This window comes from Haliotis asinina, chromosome 9 (genome assembly GCF_037392515.1).
Source record: "Haliotis asinina isolate JCU_RB_2024 chromosome 9, JCU_Hal_asi_v2, whole genome shotgun sequence".
NCBI classification, from domain to species: Eukaryota; Metazoa; Mollusca; class Gastropoda; order Lepetellida; family Haliotidae; genus Haliotis; species Haliotis asinina.
The window spans coordinates 2,622,633-2,645,652 of NC_090288.1; the positions used below are offsets into that span (position 1 = coordinate 2,622,633).

At 38.9% G+C, this 23,020-nt stretch overlaps 1 protein-coding gene and 1 long non-coding RNA gene across 2 annotated transcripts; one reads left to right on the forward strand and one right to left on the reverse strand.

Moving 5' to 3' along the window:
- Positions 1–2,146: 2,146 nt before the first annotated feature.
- Positions 2,147–17,453, reverse strand: LOC137295871 (large ribosomal subunit protein mL46-like). Its single transcript, XM_067827432.1, has 6 exons — positions 17,338–17,453; positions 16,072–16,282; positions 14,067–14,200; positions 13,682–13,824; positions 6,361–6,486; positions 2,147–3,371 (listed from the first exon to the last, which is right to left on the reverse strand). Exons 1-6 carry the CDS (start codon positions 17,399–17,401, stop codon positions 3,219–3,221), a joined length of 831 nt encoding a protein of 276 aa, XP_067683533.1. The 5' UTR covers positions 17,402–17,453; the 3' UTR covers positions 2,147–3,218.
- A 142-nt stretch (positions 17,454–17,595) lies between these two features.
- Positions 17,596–21,382, forward strand: LOC137295585 (uncharacterized). The gene is made up of 2 exons (XR_010957588.1): positions 17,596–17,752; positions 18,308–21,382. It is a non-coding gene; the product is annotated as an uncharacterized lncRNA (long non-coding RNA).
- Positions 21,383–23,020: the final 1,638 nt, after the last annotated feature.

A 23,020-nucleotide genomic window follows, 5' to 3' on the forward strand; every position in this document is an offset into this window, starting at 1 on the left:
CCGGAAGGGTAATGGTGGATACATCATGGGTTGCAAATGCGCAAAAAGGTGAATCGGAGCTACTTTTTTACAAAAAAAAAAACAAAACAAAAAAAAAACAGCTCAAATGATAGCGGAAAGTTCCTGATGGAGTGCTAGAGGGTCAAAACACAGTTCCATGAAAATAAACTTTTGCATCCCCGGAAGGCTAACGGTGGATACATCATGGTTTGCAAATGCGCAAAAAGGTGATTCGGGGCTACTTTTTTTTAAAAAAAAACAAAAAAAAAAACAAAACAGCTCAAATGATAGCGGAAGGTTCCTGGTGGAGTGCTAGAGGGTCAAAACGCAGTTCCGTAAAAGTCATCTTTTTCGTTTTCTATGCAAAAAGTTGAATAGGACAAATATACCAAAACAATTTCTCATTTTCTGAATGTTAGAACTAACTTCCCACCTTGCACATGTGCAGCAAGAGTCTTGAGCAGAAAAATGTTATAGATACTATAACTAGCACAACTGGCTATGGAAAGATCACAGCTGTGAAGACTGCTGTTGACAGAGCAGTGCAAGTCCAGATGGAAGATGGGTGGCTATGATGTAACAGAGGTAGAATATTCTCTCCAAGCACTGCATACAGAAACACATAGACAACAAGGACTGAACTGCCGATGCCTGTAGCAATTCCTACTTCCACTAAATTTTGTATTCCCAAATTTCACTTTGATTACTGAAGGAGTGTGAGAGTTCTCATATTTCTTCCTCAACACGTGTAATCTTCTATCGGAGACCATACAGTAGATTCTATTATATGGTCTCTGCTTCTGTTTTTTCACATGACCAAATAATCAATAATCCTGCATGATCATCCACTTTGATCATTTTTACAATGACCGATTCTTTGAAGGGTCCCAGGAGGGCCTTACTCCTGGTTCCACTGGCAAGCTACAGTGCTGTACAAGGAAAAGAAGAACCTGCACGTGTAGGATTTCATCATAAGGTGCCTGCCACAATCAAATTGCCAGTTATGCAGGAAGCGGCAGACCTTCATGGCCCTTGATAGCATTGGCCTCGTAATGACAGATGTTAAAGGGTACGCCGTCTCACAAGCATTGTCCTTTACTGTTTTCCAAGGTATCCTTCGCAATCACCCATCAGGATCACCATTCCCTACCTAGACCCTGTCAGCCATCAGATCTCCTGACTAGTGAAATACATAGATGTCACCTTCTCCACCAACAAGACCATCAAAACCCTGATACACACTAATGGCAAAGGCACCAGTAGCTCCACACCCAATCCCAGAGGATGCATATATCAAATCCTCTGTGATTATAGTGACACATACATCAGCAAAACCTTTAGGCCCCTCAACACCAGACTGAAAAAACCTCAGGCATCCGTTAACAAACTTGACCTCAGATCTGCTGTTTCCGAACACATCAACAAGATCCAGGACCACACCATCATATAGGAAGCCACCAAAGCCCAATCTATCAACAACAGCAACTGGCGGCAAAGAAAATTGCAAGAGGTCACAGACATCAGAAGAAGCCGACCAGCTATCAACAGTGACCAAGGAACACATCTCCCTAGCGCTTGTGACTCATTAACTTAGCTAGCTGACTTGGTTGACACATGTCATCGGTTCCCCATTGTGCAGATCGATGCTCATGTTGTTGATCACTGGATTGTCTGGTCCAGACTCGATTATTTACAGACCGTCGCCATATAGCTGGAATATTGCTAAGTGCGACGTAAAACTAAACTCACTCACTCACTCTTACCAATCATGCCTGGGTAAACAAACCCTGGCTTCCACTCCTGTCCATCTACCAATTAACTACTGGCTTCCTTTGTCATACTGTTGTTGTTTCTACATGTACATAAATAGCTTGTTGTATTCCATTGTTTCATTCACCTGATGAAGAAGTAAGAATGTACTTCGAAACGTCGTGACTCTTCACAATAAGGAAGTTGTCATCCATAAAAAATGTGTGTCTTTGTTGGTGAATAGTCATTATGTTTTCCATCACACTGCCATCATTATGGACAAGCTATATTACTGAACTATAAGGTTACAGTACATGGTTGGCAACTTGGCAAGAAAATCAGACATGCTCGCTCAAACGGTCCATTAACATTTTTACAAATAACAAGTTCAATGTTGTTCGGTTGACTATTCTTTATTTTCAATACAACACAACTCAATGTTTACAGTTTGATCATGATGCTTCACTCACGGAGCAATCCACACAGTGTTCTCTCTCTAATCATGCTAATATTTAATCTGGATTCTGACCCAGTAATTCAGCACTAATATAGGTTATCACGGGAGTGTGTTTTGGGATGGCTAATATCCTGCACTGGGAATAAACATTGTATTTAGCAAGCCTTGGCGAGCTAAATATATAGTGTTTATTCCTAATGCAGGATATTAACCATCCCAAAACACACAAGTGTGATAAATAAATTTATCATACAATGTCATGATTGCAAGACGCCTGCGTAATCAGTCCCGTCTATCATTACGAGACAACAATTTTCTCTCAAGGCACTCACAGTACCATAACCACGGTCATCAATCTGGACACGACCGCCGATAGATGGGTGTGACACCATGTTTGTTTACAGTGTGAAAGCATTCCCTAAAATTTGCATATGACCTCTCTAATTTGCATTGGTGTCTGTAAGTGACCCCAACGTATACCGAAAGTATCCTTTGGCTTTATCCTGTCAGGAACGCTACCCATTGTGTGAGAAATACTTTTTTCTTTCACACTAATTCTTCTGATTGTTGCATCTCAACATTGAACATGAACAAAGTTACAATATGAAAGAAAGATGATCATTCAAATGTAAATGTTTACAGTTCACTAATTCTACAAGGATGATCCATAAATGCATGATGCATCTTCCACAAATTTATCCTATTATAAAAACTGTCAAACATTCACCCATTTTTGAGTGTCATAATCTCATAATCTTAGATTATCAGGCTAGTCTTAAAGAAAATTGCCACTATTTCTTGTTATGTCTGATGGTTTTCTCCAACCAACAAATACATACAAATGTACACAAAGTGTTGAACGAAGGAGTGTTCCTCCAAGCTGACCAAATGTATTCTTTTTTTTTATTCTGATCAGTCATGGAATCCTGGATCTTAGATTTGAGAACCACATATAGTAAACCTCCATGTGGCCTCCAGTGAGCTCAAAGACACACAAACACAACTGACACATTCATATCTCAAGTATAAAAGACTTAACACTGCTGTAGTATGATGGATGCAAGTAATCTCTCAGTTCTCTCTTTGTCACCCATAGAAAGTCTTCAGCACTGTCATGATCAACGTTCACACTTCCTGTCTTGTATGCAGCCTTGAAGAAAAACAGCTGCAAGAAAACACATTGCACACACATAACAATGCAGAATTATTATGCACAAAGCACTACAACTGTATCAAATTAGTCATATTAAGTAGATTGAAATTCAAGATTAACATGCCAAATCACGTTCATTTTGTACTCTAATTTATGTACTGCTGGATTAAAGTCATATGAAGCCTCATACTTAATGTTCAGTTCTCAATTCATTTGTTCAGCTTAATCTACAGATAACCTGGTTTCACATCATAAACCACTGTAGATGGGTCTTTCTCAAAAGATGCCGCTTTTTCACGTATCAGGATTCAAACTTCAATATAACCGTCAAATTTTATCAATATCAATCTTATTTCTCCTTCATTAGCAATATCTAATCTATCTTGTGAATTTTTTATGACAAACAAAATGACCAAATACGTTTTATTTTATTCCTTTTTGTAAAGGACAAGTTTACTGCAAAGACAATTCAATACAAATTTGAAAATACCCAATATATCTAGAAGGTCTTTGTTCATCTATATTTGCTATGTCCTTACATTAGGACCATTAAGTTTATATTTGAAGTAACAATTGGTATTCTCCTTAACAATTTGTAAGTTTCACACTTTTCAAAAATACCTGTTATTTAAAGGACTTGTGTTGTTAGTTTAATATAAATGATCTTTCATTTTTGTTTTTCTTTCCTGATTTATTCAGATGTGCATTAAGATATGAGACAAAATTACCTTATGCTTAACACAGAAGTCTGTTCTTGAAACTTTGCATACTTATATCCATTTTAAAGAATGTTATTTGAAAGAGTGTGTGACTGATCATACTAATTATGACACTGTAATATTCAGTCTGCAAAAACAATCAAAATGTTGAACATCCAGTTTCCCTAAATAAAGTCAATTTGTGATAATCTAAAACAAAAAATCAGTGAAACATTCATTTCTGTATGTTTTTAAAAACTGGCAAAATGGGTATGACAAATACAGAGATTAATTTTGTTGACTTATTTGTTACTTTGACAGCTTGAGACAGATGTTCAAAACTTTGATACTTTATTAGTAGCAAGCCTGTTTAACAGTTTGAGGCAGATGATCAAAAGTTTGGATTCTTTTGTTAGTTGTAAACCTGTTTGACAGTTTCAGGATGGTGATCCAAACTTTGATACATTTGTTACTTGTAAACCTGTTGGACAGTTTCAGAAATTCATGACAAATACCGTAAAACTTTTTTTACGTTTTGAGATCCTAAAAGAAACAAAAATGAAGATGGTAACTGCTACTTTAATTGTTGTTTATTTAAAGCACGAAGTCTATAGTTTTTCAATTCTTCTTTGTCTTCCATTAACTTGTTCTGAAATGTCTTTCCAGTAACGCTGACATGCCTTTAGGGTAACAAATAGGCAAAGTTCTAAAATATAGACTATAAATTTTGGTCTACAAGTATGGTAAAAACAATACTTTTAGAAACTGATTGATATGAACCTAGCTTGTCATCAGTTATCCTAACTAAATATACAATCGAAATGTCTTCTCTGTAACAAGCGTGTCATTGTTAGTCACCTTATTTGGATATATGGATATAACATGTAACACTTACTATACTTCTGAGGGTAACACGCAAAGAATTCTTTCTTTCATTACAGATAGATCAAAGATTTTTGTTACAAATAAATTGTTTTTCAAATTTATTTCACATATTTTCTTTCCAATAACATAGAGTGTCTTTGGCATAACGATGCTGTCTTTCATATAACAGGACTCGAAAGTAAATGTTTTATTATCTAAACAGTAAGACATTTTCAGAAATCAATCAGAAATATCAAAATATTCTCTTCAAATCACCTTCAGTGCAATATTTTTTTATGACAGACAATTGAGGGGATATCAAGAACATTGAAAAGTACCAGCAGATTTCACTTTTTCATCTGACACAGTGTACATCAGGTTTTTGTCATAAACATGTAATCATAGAACTGAATTTTTAAGTGTGTGTAACAAAATAACAGGTAAGGTAGAATTTACAATGCAATATCTTTAGGTGTCAATGCATTTTTAAGAAAAATATAAGTATTACTGTTGTTGCAGGACATTGTGGCTTTGACCTAATTAGTTTAATTAGTCTTCCTGACAATACTGAACATAATTAAGCCTCAAATATTATTGATATGTGAACCTTAACAATGTAGTTTGCCATTTGTGAAAATAGTGATTGATTATTTTGTATTTGAATTATGTTGTATTTTGTACACCAAACAGCTGCAGAATGACTCAGATAAATTTTCTTATTGAACTAAGGTGAAACAAACAAACAGGAAGAATGACATCACAAAAAAAGGGAAATCATCCTTTCTTCTTTTCCACTAAACTACACTCGATGAGATAAAGTGAGTGAGTGAGGTTTTACACCACTTTTAGCAACATTTCAGCAATTGCTGGGGACATGTGGGGAAGCAAACTCATGTTTATAGCTTGACAAGTGAACACTTCAGTCACTAAACTACTCCCAGCCCACTGAGAAGTGTCATTTCTCATCACAAATACAAATATCGTGCATGATGCCCTCGCAGTCTTGCAACTGTTTCCAGTAAGAGCAGGAACAAGGGTAAAGCCTTTACAAGAGCCGCTCTACTGGCAAACAAGAATATGTGACAACTGACCCACATTAGGATGTATGAGTGCTGCCCACTGGTGCTTGCCATTGTCAGTGAAGAGGCCAAAGGTCATTCGTGATCAAATGTAGTGCAATGGTTCAAGCATCCACATGCACTGCACATGTACTAGACTACATCTGCTCTCTCTTTCACACAACCAAATGGATTTGCCCATTGTTCACTGCCTACTTCTCGTACACAGTCTGTGTCTGTCCAACTTATCCTTATTTGCCAGAAATTGAACACTCTAAAATGGGTCAGGCCAAAAGGCAACAAAACAATGAGTCTTTCAAGATCTTAACAGATGATTAACTGATGATGTTAAAGGGTTGATCCATCCCCATCAAGGCTTACCTTTACTCCTGTTTCTGTTTCAGGGTTCGACCTGAAGACGTACTGGTGCACCCCACAGGGGGCGTTCCCAACAAACTGGGCAGATAACTCTTCCCCACAACGGACACCAAGAACTCGCTCTGCAGTCTGTTCAAATAAAATCTACAATAGATCCAATGCATCTATGACGGACAGTAGCTTAAAGTTCTAAATCTAAAATCTATAACCAACCTGACCACCCAAACCTGTTAGTCATCTCTTACAACCAGTACGGCTTGCCGAAGATCAATTCTGAAGGAGAGTTATGCGATACACATCAACAATGCTAATAACCTATGAAACAGAAGTCAAGACCATATACTTTAATAATATGTAATATTCTGAATAAAATTGATATTTTATACTTATCCTGACTCATGCTTAATTGTTTATCTCCTCTTCCTGGCAAAGGTAGGAACACCTGAAATCCCTTAAGTTCCTTTCTAAAAGAAGCGGACGTACAATACACTCACCCATGAGTAGCCTCCCTTTACCCACACGCATGGTCAGCTGATCGGCCATGATAACCACTCTCTCCTTAATAATCGCCTGACACGAGAATATAGGAATTCCGTGAGTCTGTGATGGGCAGCTGGGAGGGCTTTTGTCATGAGTCAGGATAAGTATGAAATATCAATTTTATTCATAAAATTACATATTTTACCTTATTCTGACTCATGCTTAATTGCTTACAGGATCAGAAGGAAACGGCAATGGGCCAGATCACGCTGGATTCTACTGTCTGTCTGTTATATTAGGTCCATATTTTCCCCCTTGGGAACTTGTAACAACACTAATACGGTCCTGTTCTTCTAATATTAATTGCAGATTCTGGGGGGGATCACATCCAGTCGAACAGCTTCGCTGACTGGCATGTGATGACATCAAAAGTAACTAGTCTCCTGCTAGTTTCTGATGCAACTAAATGTCAAAATATAGCAATCAAGACTATTTGCAACCCTTCTTCATGTACAAATATCTTCAGGGTCATAATCACTAATGCTAGTCTGTTCAAGACGTGCGCATGGACTTTCCACCATTATACTCCGCAGAGCATCTGGCTTTACACAAGTCACATGATGAATTGGGTGAGTGAACTCAGCGTCTTCGGGGAACTGTTAGTTGCTGAGCAACAACAAGAGGCCCAAACTGACGAATACCAGTGACGTCCTCCTTGGCTATGTCTTGTAGGTAATGGTTGGCAAACACCATGTTTGATTTCCACAAGCATCCCTCCATTACAGTTGATAGCGTGACGACAAGCTGAGAGCTGCCAAGTTTGTAGATAATGTAGAGCTTTCAGACCTCTGAAATGACGTAGATGGCATAGATAATCTGCTATCTGAGGATGAGTTGCCTTAATCATAAAGTGTGCGAGTGGATTTATGTAAGGCTAAGGTGACTGCTTTTGCTCCTCTCGCTGAATATCCTCTGTGTTCCAAACAGGATTTAATATGGTCCATATGTGAAATCGGAACGCAGATGGCTTGCCGTGCACCTGCTTTGTGTGGGCAAGAAGATTCTTCCACTCTGGTAGTTCTAGTACTGGTTGTCCTAACTCTTCTATAAGCGTTGGAAACCAATCTCTCGTTGGCCAGTAAGGCACGACCAAAATCAGTTGTAACCCCTTCGTTTGTCTGATTGTACTCGATGACTTTTGGTAGCAGCACTGGAGGGGGAAACACATACGCATTTAGTCCTTTCCACCAGATGCTGAGAGCATCTGTTGCCCAGGCTAAGGAATCAGGTACTGGCGACAAAAATGTTGTTGTCTGATTGTTGAACCATGTTGCAAATAAGTCTATTCACGACAATCAGAATGCCTGACTGATTAAATAAGGCGAAAGGGATATTTCAGCCTACAATCCTGTCATTGAGTCCTTGCGGATGGAACGTATGGAGCTCAAAAATCCACTTTAGTTGAAAGATCTTTTTTTCGTGGTTGTCTCAGGGTCCGGATTGTCTTTGAGTTGGGTGATGATTTGGAATTGTAAATCGTTTTTGCCATGATGTTGCGAGTTGAAATGAAGTGCGGTGGGTTTATCGCGCTTGTGCGTGATATCAGCTTTGTGTTCTGTTACTCGGATTCTGAAACGTCTTCTAGTTTCACCTACATATTGTTTCTTGCAGCATTTGCAAGTGAGAAGGTATACAACATTGCAGGAATTGCAAATGTAGCTTCGTGTTTTGAAGGCCGTATTGGTGACTGAACTGGTGAAGGTGTCACTGTTGCTTAATATTTTGCAGATTTTGCAATTCAAATTGTCGACGAATTTGACTGTCTGTCCACTAGTTTGTGGTAGTTGTTTGGGATAGGTCAAATTGGCTTTGAGTAAGTGATCCTTAAGAGTCTTATTTCTGCGATAAGCAGCAATATGTGGTGAGGGGAAAGTGGCTAGGCAGATGTCTGACCCCCTTTAGTAGGTGCCAGCGTTTTCTGACAATGGCATTGAGTTCCATGTTCATGGGATTATAGTTAATAACTAGAACCATTCTATTGTTTATTCACAGTTCTTTGGTGGGGGAGGATAAGAGAGATTTCCTGTCCTTTAAGTCGGACCTGGTTTTGTTTTGTTGTATATATTTCTTTGGATACCCTCGCTGTAGGTAATACTTGATGAGGTTGAGGCTGTGTTTTTCATATACCGCAGGAGTTGAACAGATGCGTTTCAATCGTAGAAACTGACTGAAAGGACCTTTCATTTTGATATGTCTAGGGTGACAAGATGTATACAACAGGTATGAGTGTATGTCGGTGGGTTTGCAATAAAGTGTGAACTCCAGATTGTGGAGATCTTTACTGTATGAGACCCAGGTGTCAAGAAATGCAACTTTGTTTCTTGGGAATTCAGCCGTGAATTGTACTGTGATGTGCGCTATTGAAATACTATCCAGTTGGACATTTTACAGGTGGATTTGCATGCGCAATAAGTTCATTGCGTACAGTTTTCACGTTTGGGCTCTGGTTTGGGCGAGCTCAATGGGGTATGTGGCTTGTATCGGTGGTGGGCTGGCCACAAAATGTGAGGGAATTATGTCTCCTTGGAGGCATGTTTCCAAAAAGTATGTGTGCACTCGTAGACGGGCCCTCTTTTAGTTAGCATTCCGGACGTCCCTGTATGTAGGCATCAGAGAATCGGCTAATTTAACCACTTTTGACTCGGTGGTTACATTGGACTTGGGTTTGAACTCGAATTTGAGTCCTCTTCTTTTCCTCACGTCCGGTGGGTCGGGTCCATGGACCTGTACCTCAGTGGTGATACTAGAGAAAGTGCTCTCTGATATGATCGGTGTAACCACTGTGGACATCCTGTCCGTGCAGTAGAGAGGGAGAAGTTGAAGTAAAATGTGTGACAATAAAAAGTAAATAAGGTGAAAGGGATATTTCATCCTACAATCCTGTCATTGAGTCCTTGCAGCTGGAACGTATGGAGCTCAAAAATCCAATTTAGTTAGGAGATCTGCCTGACTGATTAGTTGAAATGCTTCCCGATGCAGCATCCACTCTGTTGGTGATGGACGAAGAGGACAAGATAGGGCATCTGCCATGATGTTGTAGGTGACATGTTTTTACTTGGAGGTTCAAACTGTCGACCAAGTCAAAGAGTTGAAACGTCAGGTGTAGTAGAGATGGTGATCTTGTTGACCCTTGTTTGTTAACAAGTTCCTCTTACATACAACATACTACGCAGACATTCAATCAGCGAGTCCACCAAAGCAGAAAGGGCTTCACACTGTCTGGGAGCAGAATCTGTTCTCTGTTGTTGAGATGAAGATTCAAAAAATGTTGTAACGGATGCAGCTGCAGTCTTCCTCTTCTGGTCATATCTTGCACTGACGTGAGGAGACCTAGTAGACACTGCCATTGTCGAAGTGTCAATGGAGAGAGTAGAGCTTGTTTTATCATTTCTTGAATCTTGACCCACCGGTCCTCTGGAACTACAATCTGATTCAACGTAGTTGTTCTGAAGGTTCTTGTGTGAAAATATCTAATCAACTAAACATGATAACACTTATTGTCTGTGAGGAACTAAACGTGATAACAATTATTTCTAATGAGCAGCTGAAGAACTAAATATGATAAAACCTATGCGTAAAAAGGAATGTGTGAAGTACTGATTAAATGATCAAACTTTTTGTTGATGAATTTCTAGGAATTTAGCTAAATTTACTAACTCCTAGTATCTAAATGCTAACTCTGCTAATGTTCCAAACCCGACTAATACCACACTAATCTAACCTCGAAATGTCTAACTTCTAACTTTCTTTACTAAAAAAACCCAACTGATTGTCTAAACTGAAATATAAACCTAACCTAACTCAAAACGTCTGTAATCTGCGATGTTGAAAAAACAACTAAAAAAATGTTGAACATTGAATCTGGGATCCTGTAAGTTCACTCACAGGTAAATCTCGTGCAGTCAGTGTCTATGGAATGAGCAAAATGGATGTGTTCATGCGAATGTTTGTTTATTCCATAAACACTAACTGAATGAGATGCATTTTTGTCAACACTCCCAAACAGTAGTGATGAAACGAATCCAGAGGAATTTGAGATCTTGTTGAGTTTCCAATTCCGACTTTAGGTGATTTACTAACCATCTCAGTAGTGTTAGTAGCCTGATTGTGAAGTCTAACTGTAGTCTGAGTTGACTTTTCTCTTGATGCGCTTGTATGTCATTGTCCAGGTAAAAAGTCGTGCGTAGCTCCGAGGTGTAGATGTGTAGGAAGCTCGTCATTTTGCTGATTTCTCAACGTCAGTTTATAAAATCAAGACTGCTTACTACACATTGCTGACCAAAAGGATTTTGCAAGTACATAACGCTTTCTTCCTCGGAAGCGAGGTTGTGGTCGAAGTGACAATATTATCGTAAGTAATATTATATTGACCCTCGCCTCGCTTTCAATAGTGAAATTGTTATGTTAGAAGCAATGTCATGTAAAATCCTAATGTCCATCAATAAAATACATATTTCACTACCAGTGGAAAGTAATTTTGATTTTGTAAGTCGGTGAAAACAAACTTAAATAGCATTTATCCTCAGACAGGGTGCCGCCATTTTTTAAAATTGTGAAGTCACGGGCTAAAGTCCGTTAGAATTAATGAGATTATGGTTTGTTTTCATCATTAAAAAATCAAAACTACTTTCTGCTAGTAGTTAAATATGTATTTGGATCACGGCCAAAAGGATTTTGAATGACACAACATAACGACTTCTTCCACGGAAGCCAGGTGGGGGTCGAAGTGACATCAATATCGCAAGTAATATTATATTGACCGCCACCTTGCTTCCAAAAGTGAAACTGTTATATTATAAGCAATGTCATGCAAAAACCCAAAATTTACACCCTGAAATGTAGATGAATTCTGCATAGACCCTCATATCTATACCTACTATTACGTCACGGAGACATTCCGCTCTGATTGGTTGAAATTTTGTTTGTGGCTGAGAATTGTGCACTGTTGTAAAAAAGGTCGATTTAAGGTAATTAAAGATTGAAATGAGCAGTTTTAATGATGGGATATCATTTATAACAATGGCAATGAGTCATTTGCAACCCTTAGAGTATATGTGATCTTTAAGGACTGCAGTCAAAGTGTCAATGGATTTGATCATTATGACTTCCTGGACCTTGAGCAACCATTTTTGCTACTTCTTCCATCTTCCCGTCAAACACAGTAGGTGCAGACCATGGGGCTTGATCCAAAGACTTTGGCAGACAGGAGCCCTTGTCAATGCAGAAGATAAGACCAGCAGCAGTAGAGGCTAGATGTTTGGACATACACTGTTGATCCTTCCTCTGAGTGATAAGTGCAGACAGAATCATTCTCTCTTCCTTGTTGGCAGGATTGGTGAACTTTTTAATCAGAGACTTGTTGATGGCTCTAGATCGAGCTAGTCTGAAGAATGTTCGTCTCGTAGTAGTGTCAAGCTGAGCAAGCCTCTTATCTTCTACCTTGTAGGATCTGCTGCGGGCTGTGCTGATTACCATGTAACCTTTGTCTACATCAGGTGCTCTGATGAAGGGCTCCATGTGATGAAGAGGGAAACGACGCACGTTGAATGATGGCACATGTTGTTGTTGAAGTCTCAGGGGTCGTGGATATGGAGCTAACAGCGGGAATGTTAAGGTATCAAAGTCATCATTCTTCATCTTATACGTATTAAGTTCATTGGAATCCTTAGATTGTGAGACTAGGTTTAAGCCATCCGTGATCCTCGATGTGACTTCCGAATCTAAGAGGAGGGCTTCCTCCGGCGATGACTCTCGGTGGTGTCTAACTTCATCCCTCCTAGAGTGAGATGCATTCACTGAGCACCGACAATCCCTTCCATTTGAGTCCAAGTCTGAAGGGGACGATGACTGCAGACGGCCCCTTCTATGAGCTGGGGAGACTGAGGCAGATCTTCTGCGTTGACGAATCGATCTACGAGTGCACTCACACGAACGAGTGACCTCACTCACGCCAGTGTAACCACTCATGCGAGTGCACTCACTCAGCATGAGTGGACCCTTCTCTGTACTGCAACGAGATGATAGGAACCTCTTCTAGAGCATATGTGTGCATACACCTGTTCTTCATCTTCGGGTGTGAGTGCAGGTCTAGATGAGTGCTCTAGGTGAGTCACAGTCGACATTGCTGACGAGTGCAGACGTCTCTCTTCTTCCAACCGTCGCTCCATAAGGCTCATCATCTGCATCATGAATTGCTGCATGAAGGCACCTGCATCAAATGGCTATGTTGGGTGCAGTGACGGCTGTGTTTTAGAGTTGCCTACTGCAATGCCCGAGGTGGCTGGGATGTCTGATGAAGATCATAAGGGTTCTGAGGCATTAAAGATGTCATCGGTGTCGATCTAGTTGACAACACACATTGATTATGTGGTTGATATCTTGCTCACTGTGTATCATCAACGGAGGCTCATCAAAGATGTGTCGTTCTTGTAGGGGGACGATCTCTTCCCTGATTCTTCTTTCGATTTCTCCATCGAAGACTGTTGATTCTGCGATGATTTGGAAGATGAAGACTTCGATTTCGACGACTTAAATTTCTTTGACTGTGACTGCGATACGGAGAGAGTGAGTATCATGGCTAATCAGTTGACCGTGCGCGGGAGGGAAGGCTACTCATGAGTGAGTGTATTTTTCGTCCACTTCTTTTAGAAGGGAACTTCAAGGGATTTCAGGTGTTCCACTACCTTCACCAGGAAGAGGAGATAAGCAATTAGCATGAGTCAGGATAAGGAAAAATAATCACTTTTGAGCTTATGATACTGACTGTTGTAACCTTGTAACCCACCTCTCTCAAAGATTCTCCCTCCAACCAACTTCCCTGGGGAAATACCCACAGCAGCTTGTCCCCGACTTTCTGTTTCACTAAAAGTACCAGCTTCTCCGACAACTTCCTGTCAGTGGACTTCTTGTCTCCACATTTGTCTGCATCTGAAACATCAGGTATTGGTGACTGAAACATCAGGTATTGGTGACTGAAACATCAGGTATTGGTGAAGGATATATCAGAGGTCAATATCTGCCTTGTGCAGATTAACCAAATTCAGATCAATCCTGGAACAAGTCAAACTACCTTTGAAAATAATGACACAGAGAATTGTTTTATTTTCTCTCTAGGAAGCGATCCAATCAACCCTTTTGTTCAGTGAGCAAGGGCCAACTACAGTACTGACCAGTGAGGCGGTCAGCTGGTGTGAATTGTTTAGTCTCCATCTCCCACATGTCCTCAAGGTCGAGAGCTGTCTGTGTGACGGCCTCAGCTTCCGTCTCTTCAAAGTCATCCTCTTTGCGTCTCGCTTCTCTCAATCTGAAAACCACAACTACATGTACAGATAGTTCAAGCACTGTGTGCATTAAAATACATCGAACTGTTTGAAATAACAAATGGTTGAAATATCTGACATTGTTCTTGACAATTTTACCGTAAAACCTTCTGTTCAGTATTCAAAATAACCACTAGCCCAGTAACCCAAAGCTAACTAAAACTTCCACGGTCGCGTAAGATTAGAATCACAGTAGCCCGGTTCGATATCGTAAATTTTCAGTCTGTGTAAAATTCTCTTCATGGTCCTTTTTTCAATAAAAAATTTCTAATTCTTTTAGCAATTCTTGTTTTGTTTTCAAGCCGACAATTCTGAGCTTACTGAAACTACACATGAATCTGAATCACTTACCCGTTTCTAAGACGCGTCATGATAAGAAGAGTTTAGAAATACACACCATTTAAAATAGCCAACGCATCCTTCATCATTTGCAAATGGTGAGATGGTGTCGTTTTCATCCTGATTGACTGACAGAGTGCATTCTGGACTGTCACTGTTTGAATAGCTACAAATCTGAAATTTGTGCTGAATCATCTGCTCCTGACAATTTGTAACATAGATAGAATAATTGTATATGGTTGACAACTTCTTTAATACTGGAACACGACGTTTCGATACAGGTTCTTGTATCGTTTTCAAAGTGTGAAAAATATGCCTCTCAAGCAAGTCATGTAACATAGATGTTTAACTTTGAACTTTATCAAAAAAATATTATAGGAATAAATGACTACCTTTTGAGAGATTTGTATCTTTATTTAGTTTGGCTGGTAAGTTTTCATTTGGGCTAGTAACTTTCAAAACCTCCTAGCCCGGGTTGCTGGTGATTCTGAAAATGTCTTTTATACACCGCTTATGTATAAGGGTTAATGTATCCTGCAAGTAGCTTAAGTTCTTGGTGGGTAGAGTCAGACACAGTAGAGAACACTGTCACTCAGTACAATACATAAGAAGAAAAACATGCTGATAATGCCATAATTGTCAACAGCCAGTTAAATCAAGTGTAGCAGAGCAGGGAGTCATCAACAGATGACAGCCTTTCCTTGTTAGCTTGATTAAGGGTTTAAGCTCCACATAATTGGATATGGCACTTGACCTCCCATCGCATGACTTGTCTGTTTTAAGCACATTAGCACCAAATGTAGATTAATCATGTTCATATGATTACTGTACAAACTTCATCTCCATAGTCTATTAAACCTTCTTTTAATAAAAGAGCATGTCAGGACCTGATTTGAATCCCACGACACATAAGCAGTCTAAGGAAACTTAGTCGCTGTATTTAATTACACTCCACCACTGAGGCTAACAAAACCTAGTAGAAGGTTGCATCAGGTAACCTTTGAGCGACCAATGACCATCCAATCAAGCGTGAGACCATTAAATAGATTTAACCAGTTAGACAACGGCTACTACTTAGGGATTGGAGGGACTTTCAAAATATTCAGGTCACTGACACAGATCGCTCCACAAACAAAAATCCGCATATAACACCTGCAGTATATACGCTTTGGGGTTTCTGTTGACATGGTTACCATTAGCTAATATTTCCACAAGATGACATCCTTGAATATTGCCCAAAACACTACTTTCAGCGACTGTTTACTCACCTTTGTATACGCCGTGTAGCATTCGCAATCATTCCGATACAAACCTTTTCGAGATAAAAAGTTCAAAAGGTATGTGCAAATGTCCACTTTCGCAATTTGGTAAGCTGTATTCTGATTGGTCAATCTCAAAGGTTACCTGACGCGACCTCCCATAAGGTTTTGTTAGACCCCGTAGTGGAGTGTAACGAAGAGTACTGAGGATAAGTTTACTTATACTGGACACATAAGTAGTTTCACTTGAATCTTACATATCATTCCTGTGACGTATCTCATGATTTGATAAAAGGCTGTTCTCAAACTCCATCTTGTCGAGAAGCTCCCCAAACCTGTCCTCCATCTTGGTCTTTAGCTGTGTAATGACTGGGAATCTCTCCACACACACTGCACTCTTCAACTGCCATTGCAGACTTGACTTTCCTGCCTGGGAGCTGCTCACACAGCGTTTCAGATAATGAAATTCTAAATGAAAACGAATCATTAATTTTCAGAGGTTTGTAAATAATACAGCAAGTCATTCTTGGAGAGAGAGAATTCATAAATGCCTATCATGAATCAAAAGAGGGATAGGTACAATTGTTAAAGCCAGTGTTTCAGTTTTTTCAACAGCCTGTTTTAGCTGTGGAGTTGCTACTCACATAATTGTAAAAAATCTGCATCCCTTAATAAACATACTTTACAGGTACATAAGTTAATTAAATATACTTTCAGTTTGTTAAAATGTGTCTCTTTAACCTTATCAACTCATCCTTCAGGCAGTTACACTTACGCCCATATCTTTATCAATATACTGAACAAAAGAAACACAAGTTTAGAAAAAATGAAATCTCATATAAGCATGCATTCATTTCGCACTCGGCAATATTCCAGCTATATGGCAGCAGTCTGTAAATAATCGAGTCTGGACCAGATGATTCAGTGATCAACAGCATGAGCATCGATCTTCGCAATTAGGAACCAATGCAATGTGTCAACCAGACCACCCAACGCCATTAGTCACCTCTTATGACAAGCATGAGTTGCTGAGGGCTTATTCTACCCTGGATCTTCATGGGGGGGTTGGGGGTGTCCCTAACCCTAAGATAGAAAAAAAAAGGGGGGTGTCCCTAACCCTAAACCTAAAAACCCTAACCCTAAGATCGAGGAGGGGGGTCCCTAACCCTAAGATCGAGGAGGGGTGCGCTATAGCAGGGCGCTAATGTAGAGTTCCCGGCGCATCGCGTTATAACGCGATGCGCGAGAAAAGCCAATTAGCTAGGTACGCCAGGTACACTGCATTCTAGCCATGAGTTTGAATCCTGCTTCACACGTTCCTTGGTTTGTCTGCACCTGGATGTAGTAACTACATCGAGAGCTGTGGCAGCCTGTGCTCCCTAATGATTAACAAGTTACATATTGGCATTATTGCTTTGTTACTTTGCAGAACGACATGCAGATTGTTCCACTGTGCTAGATCCAAGACCATAATGGCGATATGAATATATTACTGGCACTATCACAATCCGTTTCTACTTCACCTTGAAGTCGATTTCTTCGAAAAAGTGAATGTAGTACCGCAAACCTCGAACAACCAACAGCCATGCTGACAGATAATATCACGAGAGTTACTTCCCCTGCATTCGACAAAATAAAGTAGACTGGTACTCTCCCTATGCTACGCTCAGCAAGCGCGGAATAGGGAAGGGGAACCAGTCTACAAAATAAAGCTCCACCCAGCGACAACCTGTTTCCCTTTGCGCGCTTCAACTTGCATATGTATATAGTGAGAAAATTGCGAGACGGAGCCCAGCTAATCTAAACCCACACTCCGCGGTGTACTGATTTCTTTAAGAATAATTATGATTGTTTAGATGAATACATTCTACTTTCGGTATTGTCTGCCATCGAAATAAGTTGCCACCGCCTTGATCCATCACAAATCGGTGTTTAAAAGTAAGTCTAGAAAACAGATCAACTGTGTCTTAAAGTTGTTACATTTCATCGAAGGCGGAAGAAACATTAAAAGAACTCAATATTATTAAGTTGCAGTTTTCATATTTGTAATACATTTTGTCCATGGTAAAACAGCTTGACAAAATAAAATGATACTCACAGCAGAGAAGATGGAAACCAAAACAGTAACTAAATGACGTAGTTCTAAATGTAATTGCCAAGTTTCAAACTTAGTATAACTTCATATAACGGATCAATAACATCCCAACTACACTAACTTGAAAATACTCAGCATCACATGAAGGCAAGAAGACAACACATTTTCCACCTCCAAAGGCTAGTTTAGTTGCATCAGGGGGCATAAACCATTTTATATGCTTTCCAGCCAGAGACCATACATATTGGTCTCTGAATGCTCAGACTTAATTATTTTAAGTTGCATAATTTGTGTTAGTGTCATTGTATCAGGACAGAAGGTTTTATCAGCTACATTAGCATATTATAATATTTGATCTGCAGTCATTCCAAAATATATCTGGCTGTTATTCATTTCAGGTTTTTCATAATGGAAGAGGCTCACCGGAATGTAATACGAAACAACTGGTTATACTTACTGGATACAGTCATCATATCTACAGGTGTGTCTGACTACTTGTTTCAGGAGAGAGTATTCTCTCAGGACATTCTGGATACGATTGACAGTAAACCAACAAGAAGACAAAGAGTGAGCGAATTCTTTAACTTTCTTGTAAGAAGAGGTCCAGATGCCTTTGAGAAGTTTTTAACTGCCTTGCATAACACACAGCAAAAATTTATAGCTCAAAAGTTGCTTCAAGATTTGGACGTTCTACAATGTGATGTTGCTGAAGCAGAACTTTGTTGAACTGACATGAATTTTGTTAGCTTAGGTTTTGTTACCTTGACGATATGGACTCATTTGTTTATCAGTGAAACTTGTGATTTGTGACAGTTTTAGATTTTCTCAAGCCTAATGTAAATTTGTACATTTTTCTATATGTTTTAGTTCTAACATTTACTCTTAAAAAGGTACTTTGTATTGTGTTTGTAGTTATCGTTACATGTGCCATGACATTACTATAAATATCAAAGTACAGTAGAATGTACAACATGTGATGTGACCAGAACTTAATACTACAATATACGCTGTAATAATAATGTGACTTGCTGAACAACAGTCATACAGCTGTAGCCACTGAACATGCTGAACAACAGTCATACAGCTGTAGCCACTGAACATGCTGAACAACAGTCATACAGCTGTAGCCACTGAACATGCTGAACAACAGTCATACAGCTGTAGCCACTGAACATGCTGTTCATTTACCACGACTGAAATGAAGAATTATACCAGTGACTACAGCACTATGGCTGTCTTCACCTACTGTTTTGGTACACAATAGGTTTAGGGTTTCATGAAGAAAATTCTTGGTATATTGCCGATTGCGTCATGTGATGTAATTATTCACTCTATTTACACAACCCAACCCAACCCCTCCTGAGAAGAATAGTTTTCAGTAAGTATGTGGCAAAATAATGAACTGATTGATATAACAAATGTTCAGGGGTTGGGGCTCACAGCCACTTGATGCATCATATATATTTGTTTTTAAATTTGTACAACTTAATACATTTAAAGAGACCAAAACTCCCAGAGAGATTGTAAGATAAATTTACAAGTGGACTGTAGTGACTTCCAGCTATTGTCATTTTACAATTGTTTTGAGGAACAGGGTCCTGCTCACACTGTTGCAACCATTGTTTACCTTATGTCCTTATAATTGAGATTTGTGGTGTATGTAACATATCCAGATCTGAATAGGAAACAATTAACTAGATCTTACAGTTTAGCTAGATCTTACAGTTCACCTTCTTGACCCGCTTATGGTATTAGTTCCAAAGTGTTTAGTCCACACAGGAACAGAGTGGACATGTTGGCACCCAGACAGTGAGATGCACTGCATTGGAATCTCACTCTGAATACTATTCTGTGTATTTTCTTAATGTGACCTCACATCAGACATTTCAAGATCACTTGACAGTCTGGTGATGTGGGTAAGGTATTAAAGACTCATCATTGAAGAAGTAGATGTTTGTGTTGACCATGTATTGTTATGGATGGCACTAGTCTACGAGAGGCTGCCTTCAGACTGTCATGCTGGACTCCACGTGTGCCTCGAGTCTTTCTTCATAATCCAGTGTATCACATGTCAAATCTTCCACCAAGTATTTTTGTTTTGAGTAGGCAGTGGAAGAGCATTGTGAAACAGACATTCTCAGACAAGTGAATTGTGATCAGTACAGAATCCGCGATTGAGGCAGCTCATCAATGCCAGTCATTCAGGAGCAGAATAGATGTGTATTTTTTCTAAGACTGCAATTTGACAGTTTTAGATTTTCTCAAGCCTAATGTAAATTTGTACATTTTTCTATATGTTTTAATTTTAACATTTACTCTTAAAAAGGTACTTTGTATTGTGTTTGTAGTTATCGTTGCATGTGTCATGACATTACTATAAATATCAAAGTACAGTAGAATGTACAACATGTGATATGACCAGAACTTAATGCTACAATATACACTGTAATGATAATGTGACATGCTGAACAAGTCATACAGCTGTAGCCACTAAACATGCTGAACAACAGTCATACAGCTGTAGCCACTGAACATGCTGAACAACAGTCATACAGCTGTAGCCACTGAACATGCTGAACCAGTCATTTGTATTGTTGAAGATTATTCCATGCAGCATTAAGTTGACTTCTAAGTTGAAATCTGTGTTCCACATCAGTCCATTGTTCATTAGAATAAATATCAGTGACTACTGCTGCAGGTGGTATTAGTTGAATGAATTGCAATGAGTGTCATTTGCATATTAAACTCAAGATAACATGCCCAGTTTTGCTCAGAACTATATTTTTTTAGAACTATTTCTTTTTATTACCCATATCGTCAAAAATTACCAGTCTCAACTATATAAAATGTGCACATATCACTTTTGCTTGCAACTATTGTTTCTGTATTTTATCATCAGTGACATCAGTTGAACATGACATCAAAGAAGAGGGAAGTCACACTTGCTTACAGTGTTTTACTTCACAAATATACATGGATTTGTTATGGAATAATAATTCATGAGAAAATTCATTATTATATATTACTACTACAAGCAATATATTCATGAATTTTCTTATGAATTATTCCATGATAAGTAAATGGATAATGAACAAATCATAGCAACTGAGCAAGTGTATCATTCAAGTGTGAAAGTTTGCTTTGTGAGAACATATATATATATCATTACCACTTTTGTTTCTGCTTCAAACAGAAATAAACTTGTGGAAACTGGATATATTGTGCCTGTACTCATCACTATGGTCTCGCACAAGTAGCTTAGTTCTTCTCTATACCATTTCCAGTTATGTGGTATATCAGAAGTTCATCCTAACACTTTAAACAGAATGTTTTATTTTTTTACATAAAGCAATGTGTATGATGAATATATTGTTTATATGTATGTTTATAGTTGCTATTGCTCATCATGTGTGAATGAGATGTGTAATAAAATTTGAAAATATTGAATAAATCACTATAGTAATACATTCTTACCTCCTGGGTACAATCCTTCATTTCAGTTGATGAAGCAATATATGAGTGAGCTGGTTTGTGGCAAGAACACGTTTTGGAATGATTGGTGCAGTTGCACTGGTTTTCATAAATGAGGCCTACGAATAACTGAGGTAATTTAAAGCAGAATGGATTAACATCACCATAACAACACCTCACTTCATGCTTTAAAGGATATGTTCTGGGTACAAGAGGACCTTTTCTGTGTTCTGCCTTGGAATCCGGTGTGGAAGTCAAGATGATCAGCACTGGTCTTGAGGAACCGAGAATTGTGTCCCTTTATCTTTTCAGGATCTGATGACCCATGGGATCTTATCTTTAGCACAGACAAGTCCAAGTCAACAGGATCAGCTTTCATAGAGAATATTCCAGAGTGTGTCCCTTTTTCTATACCAGGAAGCAGTTTAGATCCTTGGCCAGTGCAGGGGTTAACGCAAATATCAATGTTTACATAGATATACCTCTAGACCCCGACGTTTTTGGGGTTTTTAATTTTGCAGGTGGTACCATGTAACAATAACATGCTACAAACAAAACCTGATAAAACAGTGGAAATCTCAACATGAACACTCGCTCAACATTGCCAGTAAATGTTTTGTTTGAGTGACCTCTCAAACAGCAGTCAGTCAGTATCATACTTACTATCAGATCATTTCATCCTGACAATGACAGAGTGGTTTAACGGAACACAGCTGTTGTTTATAGTCAAGACATGGCAAGATTTAAAGTTGGGAGTGCACAATCCCATAGTCAAAAGAGAAAAAGTAATCAAACAGTTGGTCATGCCACAGAATATCACAGACACATCATGGTTCAATTGTACTCCTTTAGCACTGTATGTTTGTTGTTTATCACCTCACACAGCAATACTCCTGCCATATACCAAAAAATACTGGGATATATATATATTCCTGCCATATGGTGATGCTCTGTAAATAGTCAAGTCTGGTCCAGACAATCCCACAATCGAAACATGAACATTGATTTTTACAGTTGGGATAGGATGCCATGTCAAAGTGTGCAAGCCTGACCACCTGATTCCATTCTTTGCCTCTTACAGCAAAGACCACTTCTCGCCCAGTCTTCACAGTAAGATTTTGTTTTAACCAGTGATAGTCTGCTTCCAGACAGAGGTAAACTAGTTGGTAAACCAATGGCCTCTGTCATACATCGGCATCTCAGGATGATATGGGGCAAGATATGGAAAAAGAAGGGTCATGATATTTTTATCACTTGATACTATTCAAGCACAAATCTGTCATTTTAAAAAACCTTGTCTACTCTTCAAAAATATGTCACTAAAAAAACATCCAGTTTGTTAAGAGTTCTAATTCTCCCCAGCTAGGTGTTGAGCGTCTTCTCATCAGATTCCTTTATTCTTCATGTGCTTCGGTTTTCATTCTTTCAACAAACTTTTGTGTCTCAAGAAACTTTTCCAAAGGAATTTTCTCCCACTCCACTAATTCATCTAGTATTTCATTAATCTTTTGGAATGTGATGCTTGGATCTGATCACCACAGATTGCCGACACTAAATATGATGTCATTTTATTGTTTGGCATTACATGACATCATACACAAAATTTGGGGGTCAGATATTCATTATCTTCCCTTGTCAGA

Coding starts and splice junctions, on each gene's coding strand:
- LOC137295871 (XM_067827432.1), bottom strand. CDS start 17,401: ATGGCTGTTGGTTGTTCGAGGTTTGCGGTACTACATTCACTTTTTCGA. Junction 13,825..14,066: donor ACCAGCTGACCGCCTCACTG/GTCAGTACTGTA, acceptor CTGATGTTTCAG/ATGCAGACAAATGTGGAGAC. Junction 6,487..13,681: donor AGGGAGAATCTTTGAGAGAG/GTGGGTTACAAG, acceptor TTATTTGAACAG/ACTGCAGAGCGAGTTCTTGG.